The sequence below is a fragment of the Branchiostoma belcheri genome, unplaced genomic scaffold (assembly GCF_001625305.1).
Source record: "Branchiostoma belcheri isolate BF01 breed outbred unplaced genomic scaffold, Haploidv18h27 scaffold838, whole genome shotgun sequence".
NCBI lineage: Eukaryota > Metazoa > Chordata > Leptocardii > Amphioxiformes > Branchiostomatidae > Branchiostoma > Branchiostoma belcheri.
The window spans coordinates 1-10,219 of record NW_017804507.1 but is presented as its reverse complement, the minus strand read 5'-3'; the positions used below and the strand labels follow the sequence as shown (position 1 = coordinate 10,219).

General features: G+C 43.8%; 1 protein-coding gene and 1 pseudogene across 1 annotated transcript; both read right to left on the bottom strand.

The window, feature by feature from the left end:
• Positions 1-494: 494 nt before the first annotated feature.
• Positions 495-3,342, bottom strand: LOC109486876 (annotated as a pseudogene).
• A 2,091-nt stretch (positions 3,343-5,433) lies between these two features.
• LOC109486877 (E3 ubiquitin-protein ligase TRIM56-like) lies at positions 5,434-9,623 on the bottom strand. The gene is made up of 4 exons (XM_019790783.1): positions 8,479-9,623; positions 7,963-8,142; positions 7,665-7,751; positions 5,434-6,152 (listed from the first exon to the last, which is right to left on the bottom strand). Exons 1-4 carry the CDS (start codon positions 9,587-9,589, stop codon positions 5,515-5,517), a joined length of 2,016 nt encoding a protein of 671 aa, XP_019646342.1. The 5' UTR covers positions 9,590-9,623; the 3' UTR covers positions 5,434-5,514.
• Between the last annotated feature and the right edge of the window lie 596 nt (positions 9,624-10,219).

Sequence of the window (10,219 nt, the reverse complement as noted above, 5' to 3'; positions counted from 1 at the left end):
GGAAATGAAGCAAAAACAATATGTTTTCCTTCGGTAAACATAATTACAAGGTGAATCTGGGAAATGAATTGTGTACTGTCCTTCATTGTTTTAAGTCATTCAGAGGGTTCTATGTTAGTGATGGACAAGGGAGAATTGGTTGCACTCTGTAAGAAGCTTATCAACACTTCTTCTCTATGTGTAGCATAATCTTTCCAATTTGATCAAATAGATTTTCTCTTTTCTCAAGCTGTCTCCTGTCTGGTGCTGACCACATAGCCGGATACATCATTAAGTATCACTACTGAAATTAGAAATGATTCATCATGTAAATGTCAGCTGCATGCAATAAGATGCAATGCTGGTCCAATCATTATTGCCCCCGTTATTCTCTTTTCTCAAGCTGTCTCCTGTCTGGTGCTGACCACATTCCCGGGTAGTTTAGGCTTTGTAATATGTTCTCATATAGATTTTCTTTCCTATCGAGATGGGGGACAAGTGTTATCTTACAATGTCTACACCTGTCTGGTGATGATCACATACCCAGGTCTGTCGTTTGCCCCATCCTGACCGCTCGTGTCAGTACCGGAGTTAAACGAACCGCCTCCTCCTCCGCCATTCGGGATACAATACCCTCCCCTGCCTCCCCCTGAGTACCCCCCTCCTCCTGCACCGCCTCCCCCAGTAAAAAATAACCACCCCCATAACTCCCTCCCCCTCCACCAAACCCACCATCAGCATTATTACATGCCCCACGCCCTCCAACCCCGCCATTCACAAACGCCTTCCCACCTTCTCCACCATTCTTACAACTGTTGCCTCCTAACTGTTGAGAACTCCCTCCACCCGTCAGCAGCCCTCCCCCTCCCCCACCCATGTGGTTAGCCTTCCATTCTGTCGCCCCCTGTCCGTTAGATCCTCCACTACAACCTGTTGTTCCACAACTCTTGTTACCAGTAGTGGACACACTCCCGTCACACAGGGGGTTATGGGTCTGTAGTCCCATCCCTGCCCCTCCCCCACCCCCGGCGATAATGAGTGGCGTGTTGTCTCCCCTGGTGACAAACGTACCACCCCCTCCTCCTACACTGCTGGCCGCCGTGTTCTCAGCACCTTCTTGTCCCACCAGGATCTTCAGAATTTCACCTGCAGTATTGAAAAAAGAATATCAGATTTTGTATTAGTTATTTATCATCCTTCATGTATTACAGAACAGGAAAAAGAATAATCATTTTTACAATAATTTCTTGTCTCTCTTACAATCAGTAGGTAATGAATCCAAATGTTTCTTTCTGTGCACTATATAATGTCAGTGTTATGCAATACTGTTCTACAGTTTACTCAAAGAGATACAATGTTAACTGATAGCTACACAGTTTCACATTACAAGTAACATGACAAGAATGAGTCAACGTGCTACAGTTGAATTGTCACACCTTGTTTGAGGTTAAATGTTCCCCTCAGTACGGCACCCCGTCCTCGGGCGGACTTCGGGTTGTCCACACCCCACCCTGCAGCAGCACCTGTCAATCAAACATGTCAGGCACTTTCACTATACAGATAAAAAACAACTATCAAATTTCTCATGGATAACAAAGGAATAAAGTTATAGCTAGACTTCAAGTTACTTCTTGTTGATATTAAGAGTATGCATTAAATACTTATGTCCGTGTTAAATATACCAAACGTTATATTAATTAGTTCCATTTACTATTAACTAAACGTCCCTACCCGCTGCCTCTATGCTGTACGTTCCCGTCCGCGGTACAGTGAAGTGTTGTATCCCGTCATGTAGCGTCACCAGGTGTTCATGGTCCTGTCCCCTGTAGTGGGTACCCAGGGTAGTGGGGCCCAGACGGCCGCTGGCGCCCAGAGTGGTCAACTTGGCAGAGCGGAAGGAAGAATCTGAAAAAAGTAGGTTAATGATATATCTTTTGTCTGGGGAATCAATTCTCTTAATATATTGAGCAGAGCTGACTGTATACTATGTAACGTTAGTAATTACCTCGAGTGGTGGGGGCCGGATATCCTCTGGCTGGCACAGCTGTGAACGTGGCCGTGGTCTGGTTTTTTCCTTGCTTCGGAGTACCAGAGTGATTTGGCAAAAGGTACGTGTCATAAGTCTGAATCTGTGTAACTATCAGGTTATAATATTAATACAGCAAGTGGTGATTGACTACATGTTTATAGTTTCACAACTAAACAAGCTAGTACTAATGCTAAAACGTACCGACAACGTCGCCAAGGATAATTTCCGTTTCTCTCCTTTCCGTCTTGGGATCAAACCTGACGTAACTGATGTCGTTAGGAATGTCCGAGGTTGGACCTTTCAGCAGAGACTCCAGCCGGGCCGTGACGTCACAGTACACGTTCATGACGTCAAAGTCACTGCCATGCTCCACGACTTTCTGTGAGAAGTCCACTGTGCTGGACAGACAGCCTAAGGTGCTCTCAACACTGTCTGCTGTAGCAGAGAGCTGCTTGGAACGGGCTGCCGTGACGGCCGATAACTTTTCTTTCAGTTCAGTCTGTTTGCGTCTGACAAGGCCAGTGTAGTACTTGATCTCTTCCTCCGCAGCTGCATCGATGTCGTCTGCAGCTTTCTTACTCCTGGTGTTCAGTTCTGCTTGCTTCTCAGCTACGACCCCTGCAGCGTCTCGGTATTCCTGAATTTGTGGCCTGGCAGCTTCCAGTTTGCCTTTGATCTTTGCTCTGACGTCACTCACAACGTCTGTCAGGTAGCCGTACTTGTGGTCCTTGTGTTGCAGTACCGTGCAGTCTCGGCAGATGGGATGCTGGCACGTCTCACAGTAGAACTTCAGCTTCTCGTCTTCATGTTTTGGACACATCGGCAGTGATATCGACCTGCCTGATGACATCTTGGTGATCTTCTGCTCTTTTAACTCTGCCACGCCGATGATTTCATGATCACGGTTTCGTTTGAATCGACTGTGGGCACGAGTACATTCGTCACAAAAGAACTCTTCACACACAACACAGCCACAAGTGGCCACTTCTTCTTCACAAAGATCACAAACTACTTTGTCGTCTGTCACACTAGCTGCACTCTTGTGAGCCTGAACGGTGTCCCTCAAGCTCAGGACAAAGAAGTTGTTTTTGAGCCCGGCGACACCGCCCTCCGGAAGTACAGTTTCGATCCGACATGTTGGACACGGAAACCTGTCCTTCGCCTCACCTTGTTTCGCTACAAACTTCTCCAGACAGGTCTTACAGAAGGTGTGAAGACACGGCAGGATCTTGGGGTCTTTATAGGGCTCCAGGCAGATCGTACACTCCAGAAAGTCGCCCGAAATCTGGCTGAGTACGGCCTCCGCCATGACTACGTACACCTGTACGCTTCAGGTGAGATACCGTTACGGGTGAACTTTGAACTTCTGTTCAACACAGGGTCACTGTTTATAAAAGGATAAGGTTTCAGTGGATGCCAGATACAATACATAGCACGCTCGGCCAAAAGTGAGTCAGTGTGAGGGGTTTGTGGTATATAATTGGGGGATGTGGTATAATTTCAATTCCTTGGAGGAGGCATGGTGGCCCTAAAGCCGGGTATCTGGTCTGTGAAGGCCCTGAAAATAACAGTCTGTCACCCAGACTAGATCGGGCCAATGAAACTACACGTATTTATACATTATCTCCCCCTTATGCCACGAGACGGCTCGCTTAGTCGGAGAATATACATAATCCTATGCGTGGTGGATTTTGTTGTAATATACAATATATGTTTTAACGTAGATTTTAATTGGAAGGGTGAGTTGATTATAAACAGCACTTTTTATTTGACAAATATGTAAAGAAAAACCTCAGCAAGTGTAATACATTAACAATTCAATATTGCAATATATCCAATATCTGCTATATCAATATCTGTATATATCCATAATAGTTTTAATCTGTTTATACCTTAGGTCACACCGACGTAATTTTATGGATGACATCCGTGCGCGCATTGATTTTCACCTGTTTAAATAAAAAAGATCACGTCCTCCGGGGCTCTGGCCTGGCTTGAGGCCTGGGTAGTTCATAGTACTAGTAGTTAGAGTCAATACGGAGACGGTGGTAACTTTGGACGATAGCACCCAGGCTACCGAAGCTCGACGACTCAAGAACTCAGTACATACGTACAGATCCGATTCATAAATTCTGCAACTTGAAGAGGCCAGCATGGGTCGACTTGTCGTATACGTCGCTATGTACAGCTACAAATTCACAATACCAGCTTTGTATTCCTGTGGTTTAGTACCATTTTTATTTTGGGCCTGATTTTTTTTATTCGCCCGCGCGCACTAGTTTGGGGGTCTTCAGAGGATATCATCCATAAAATTTAATCGGTGTGGCCTCATTAGAACTACTGCATAAAGTTAGCCTGTGTAATGATTCGACATATTTGCAGCAACTAATTTCTAGGTTATTAGTAAAATTAAAGAAGTTCTTTTTTTCTTTCTACTTTTTTCAGATAACATCGTCCACCTCCCAGGTGCTGAAGGGCCTTCCATTGGCTCATACCAGCCTGCAGGGGTTTCCCAATCTGGCATGGCAGGGGCAAAGAGCAGCCAACAGTGCTTGAGTGCAGAAGTGTGAAAGATGGCGTATTGAAGTACTTGAAAACATATAAAGAAAAGTGATGTCGATAAAGTTTTAGCTCACTGAAAAGCTTATCTTTCACTGGTTGTGACAGAGAAGACAGACGCTATGTGCAGTATTTACAGGTTCATTATACCTAGGAAATTCCCCCAGCTCTTTTGGACAATGAACAGTACCCCATCATAAGGCCACAACAATTTAATTTGTTGGTTCTCGGATTTTTTCAGGAAAAATATGAAGCGACAGGGCGAAAAAAAATAAAAAATAAAAATAGATCTAGGCATCCTATTATAGCCCCAAATGCTACAATAGGAGGTATGAAGTCAACACAAAAGGCTGGTTCAAAATTTAAACAATGAATTTTGAACTTCTAATGATACCACTGCATTCAATGAAAGATGGAATAACTGTAACGGCTAGGAAGAAAAGGACTGTTTTCAACTGTTCAGGGCAAAATATGAGCATTTTGCAGTTGATTCTGAATTTTTTTTTTTTTTGCAAATCAGGAAAAAATGAAGAGGCGAATCCGAGAACCAACAAATTAAATTGGTGTGGCCTAAGGACCGCTACACTTTCCAGTAGCGTGCATGTTGGGTAAGGTGACACTGAAGAGCTGGTTGTGATAAGAGAAGACAGATGTTGTGTACAGTATTTACAGGTTCATTGTACTGGGTAAATTGTACCACTTCAAGTCCAGAAAAATTATACAAATTTTTCATCAATCCTTGAGTATATTTGCTTAGTTGCTGATTACCGATAGCCAACAGAATGAGATATGCAAGAGTAGTCTACTTAGTCAAAAAACAACTTCTCCAATGTAGAAACTGTTGTTTCTCCTCTGTTTTGGTGCCTTGGGTTATTTATTAATACACTCGTAATATTTTTGCACTACTTAAGTAGAGAATACCTTTGACATATTCTACAACAAGTATCTTACAATGGCTGCAACTGTCTGGTGATGACCACATACCCGGGTCCGTCGTTTGCCCCATCCTGACCGCTCGTGTCAGTACCGGAGTTAAACGAACTGCCTCCTCCTCCGCCATTTGGGTCACAACGCTCTCCCCTGCCTCCCCCTGAGTACCCCCCTCCCCCTCCTCCTGCACCACTGGCCCCATGACTCCCTCCCCCTCCACCAAACCCACCATCAGCATTATTATGTACTCCATGCCCTCCAACCCCGCCATTCACAAACGCCTTCCCACCTTCCCCACCATTCTCACAACTGTCGCCTCCAAACCGTTTAGAACTCCCTCCATCCGTCAGCAGCCCTCCCCCTCCCCCACCCATCCAGTCACCCTTCCAATCTGTCGCCCCCTGTCCGTTAGATCCTCCACTACAGCCTCCTTCATACAACATTCCTCCATAACTCTTGTTACCAGTAGTGGACACAGTCCCGTCACACAGGGGGTTATGAGTCTGTAGTTTATACCCTGTTCCTCCCCCACCCCCGGCGATAATGAGTGGCGTGTTGTCTCCCCTGGTGACAAATGTACCACCCCCTCCTCCTACACTCCAGTGCATCTTGTTCTCAACACCTTCTTGTCCCACCAGGATCTTCAGAGTTTCACCTACAGTATTGAAAAAGGAACACCAGATTTTTGTTCAGTTATTATTATCATTACCCTCCATGAAAATGGGGGTATTGTTTTTACTCCGTTTCATGTTTGGTCTGATATCTGAACATCGGTGAGAAGGAACGATATTTGGCAGATTGATGGATGGGGCCTTGGAGATTGTGTAGGTTGACTTTGAGCCCCTGATGATTGACCTTGGTACTGCAGTTTAATTTTTTTATTCTGTTGTTTGCGCATTATGTACTGTTTGTGCGATATTAAGGTAGCATGTAGTTGTTATTACCATGGTTTAGTGGTTTAAATTTGGGCTTCCTAGCTGTTTGCGTTTGATATTTACAATATGTTTAAAGTTGGTCTTTTTGTGTTGAATGTTTGGAAAATCTGGTGGGTCGTTTGGTATAATATTTGGTATGTGGGTAGTTGTTGAGTCTCTTTGCGTTTTAGAGTGCATTAGCAGGTTGTCGTATATTTTTATTGCTTAATTTAAAAGGATTTTCATTTTTTCACCCCTACTTCATAATAGAATGGTCTGTTTGACCCAAAAGTTGGGACAGATCTAGAGTGTTTTTGTTTATATACCTCCAGCTGGCAGGTCAGGCTGAGACAGCCCAATCTATTTTTACCCCTAGACCAGGAAATATAGTCCGGTTGAATGGGGTGCTTGAGAGGTCATTGACCTCACCTCTTCACTATGGTTGGTTGGCTGGTTTTATTATAGGTCTGTTAGTGCTGTTAATGATAGCAGGTTGTCGTATATTTGTATTGCTTTATTTTAAAGGATTTTTACATTATCACCCCTATTTTATGGTAGTGTGGTCTGTGTTTAATCCTAGTTGAGACACAGGCTATGTATTTTTATCCCTGTTTGACGGGCTATGTACTTTCTTTAGTCGGAAACTTAGCAACAATGTAGTGGACCACAATTAAAACATCGTTGTTGGAATATTTGCCCACTAATTACAGACGTTGCGACAGGGCCAATGATTTACTTGTCATCTACATTAACATAATTTATGCGATTCATTCATCAAGGCCATTGTGTCAACTTTTATCATCTTCTGAGAATCATTTGGGCATACAGGACCAACAGAAAACAACTCCCACCTTCTTCATTGCCATATAACGTCCAAATAAATTTAAACCCAGCTGTCATGTTTTAACCATTCCTGATCTTCTCCTGAACATACCTATAACAATGAACACATCCGATAACATAAAACAGAACCCTAACAACACCAACCTCCTTCATGGAGGGAAGATGTCTACAACTTCTACTTGTTGTTCTTGTATTACGTAACAGGAAAAAGAATAATCATTTTTACAATAATTTTTTGTCTCTCTTATGATCAGTAAAATAGAAGGTGATGAATCCAAATATTTCTTTCTGTGCACTCTATAACGTCAGTGTTATGCATTGTTCTACAGTTCTACAATGTTTACTGATGCACAGTTTAACATCAACAGGCCAAGAAAGCGTTAACATGTGTTACAGTTGAAATGTCGAACCTTTTTTGAGGTTGAATGCTCCCCTCAGTACGGCACCCCGTCCTCGGGCGGACTTCGGGTTTTGCGGACCCCACCCTGCAGCAGCACCTGTCAATCAAACATGTCAGTCACTTTCATTATACAGATAAGAAAACAACTATCAAATTGCTCCTGGATAACAAAGGAATGAATGAAAAGTTATAGCTAGACTTCAAATTACTTCTTGTTAATATTACGAATATGCATTAAATACTTATGTCCGTGTTAAGTGTACCAAACTTTATATTAGTTACATTTACTATTGAATAAACGTCCCTACCCGCTGCCTCTATGCTGTACGTTCCCGTCCGCGGTACAGTGAAGTGTTGTATCCCGTCATGTAGCGTCACCAGGTGTTCATGGTCCTGTCCCCTGTAGTGGGTACCCAGGGTAGTGGGGCCCAGACGGCCGCTGGCGCCCAGGGTGGTCAACTTGGCAGGTCCAAACGTACAGGAGGAATCTGAACGGATAAGTGTTGCATTTATTTATGCTGTCCAACGTAAAAAAGCTCATGTCATCATTTGGCAGGTTAGATGTCAGTCACCTTATGCATTTTTCTTCGCTTACATACTGACTTACAATAAAGGTGAAAACATTCAAAACAGTACAATCAAAATACAAGTTTGATTGAAAATAAGGAACTAACGTTAAATGAACTAAAATAATAACGTGAATGTCATACTAGTATTGTATGTATTGTAAGTACATGTAACTTAACATTGAACATCTCAATAATCTTAACAAATGTCTTTTTACTTGGTAATAAGTGGTACAATAACAATACTAAACAACGTACCGACAATGTCACCAAGGAAGATTTCCTTTTCTTTCCTTTTCGCCCTAGACTCAAACCTGACGTAACTGATGTCGTCAGGAATGTCCGGGGTTGGACCTTTCAGCAGAGACTCCAGCCGGGCCGTGACGTCACAGTACACGTTCATGACGTCAAAGTCACTGCCATGCTCCACGACTTTCTGTGAGAAGTCCACTGTGCTGGACAGACAGCCTAAGGTGCTCTCAACACTGTCTGCTGTAGCAGAGAGCTGCTTGGAACGGGCTGCTGTGACGGCCTCTAACTTTTCTTTCAGTTCAGTCTGTTTGCGTCTGACAAGGCCAGTGTAGTACTTGATCTCTTCCTCCGCAGCTGCATCGATGTCGTCTGCAGCTTTCTTACTCCTGGTGTCCAGTTCTGCTTGCTTCTCAGCTACAAGCCCTGCAGCGTCTCGGTATTCCTCAATTTTCGGCCTGGCAGCTTCCAGTTTGCCTTTTATCTTTGCTCTGACGTCACTCACAACGTCTGTCAGGTAGCCGTACTTGTGGTCTTTGTGCTGCAGTACCGTGCAGTCCCGGCAGATGGGACTCTGGCACGTCTCACAGTAGAACTTCAGCTTCTCGTCTTCATGTTTTGGACACATCGGCAGTGATTTAGACTTGACTGAAGACATCTTGGTGATCTTCTGCTCTTTTAACTCTGCCACGCCGATGATTTCATGATCACGGTTTCGTTTGAATCGACTGTGGGCACGAGTACATTCGTCACAAAAGAACTCTTCACACACAGCACAGCCACAAGTAGCCACCTCTTCTTCACAGACATCACAAGACACTTTGTCATCTTCCACACTAGCTACACTCTTGTGAGCGTCAACGGTGTCCCTCAAGCTCAGGACAAAGAAGTTGTTTTTGAGCCCGGCGACACCGCCCTCCGGAAGTACAGTTTCGATCCGACATGTTGGACACGGAAACCTGTCCTTCGCCTCACGGCCTTGTTTCGCTACAAACTTCTTCAGACAGTCCTTACAGAAGGTGTGAAGACACGACAGGATCTTGGGGTCCTTGTAGGGCTCCAGGCAGATCGTACACTCCAGAAAGTCGCCGGAAATCTGGCTGAGTACGGCCTCCGCCATGACTACGTGCACCTGTACGCTTCAGGTGAGATACCGTTACAGGTGAACTTTGAACTTCTGTTCAAGACAGGGTCACTGTTTATAAAAGGATAAGGTTTCAGCGGATGCCAGATCCAATACATAGCACGCTAGGCCAAGAGTGAGTCAGTGTGAGGGGTCTGCGGTATATAATTGGGGGATGTGGTATAATTTCAATTCCTTGGAGGAGGCATGGTGGCCCTAAAGCCGGGTATCTGGTCTGTGAAGGCCCTGAAAATAACAGTCTGTCACCCAGACTAGATCGGGCCAATGAAACTACACGTACTTATACATCTCCCCTTATGTCACGAGACGGCTCGCTTAGTCGGAGAATATACATAATCCTATGCGTGGTGGATTTTGTTGTAATATACAATATATGTTTTAATGTAGATTTTAATTGGAAGGGTGAGTTGATTATAAACAGCACTTTTTATTTGACAAATATGTAAAGGAAAACCTCAGCAAGTGTAATACATTAACAATTCAATATTGCAATATATCCAATATCTGTTATATCAATATCTGTATATATCCATAATAGTTTTAATATGTCTATACATTAGGCCACATCGACGTAATTTATGCGCGCATTGATTTTCGCCTGTTTTT

Coding starts and splice junctions, on each gene's coding strand:
- LOC109486877 (XM_019790783.1), bottom strand. CDS start 9,589: ATGGCGGAGGCCGTACTCAGCCAGATTTCCGGCGACTTTCTGGAGTGT. Junction 7,752..7,962: donor GTACAGCATAGAGGCAGCGG/GTAGGGACGTTT, acceptor TTTGATTGACAG/GTGCTGCTGCAGGGTGGGGT. Junction 6,153..7,664: donor AGCATTCAACCTCAAAAAAG/GTTCGACATTTC, acceptor TCAATACTGTAG/GTGAAACTCTGAAGATCCTG.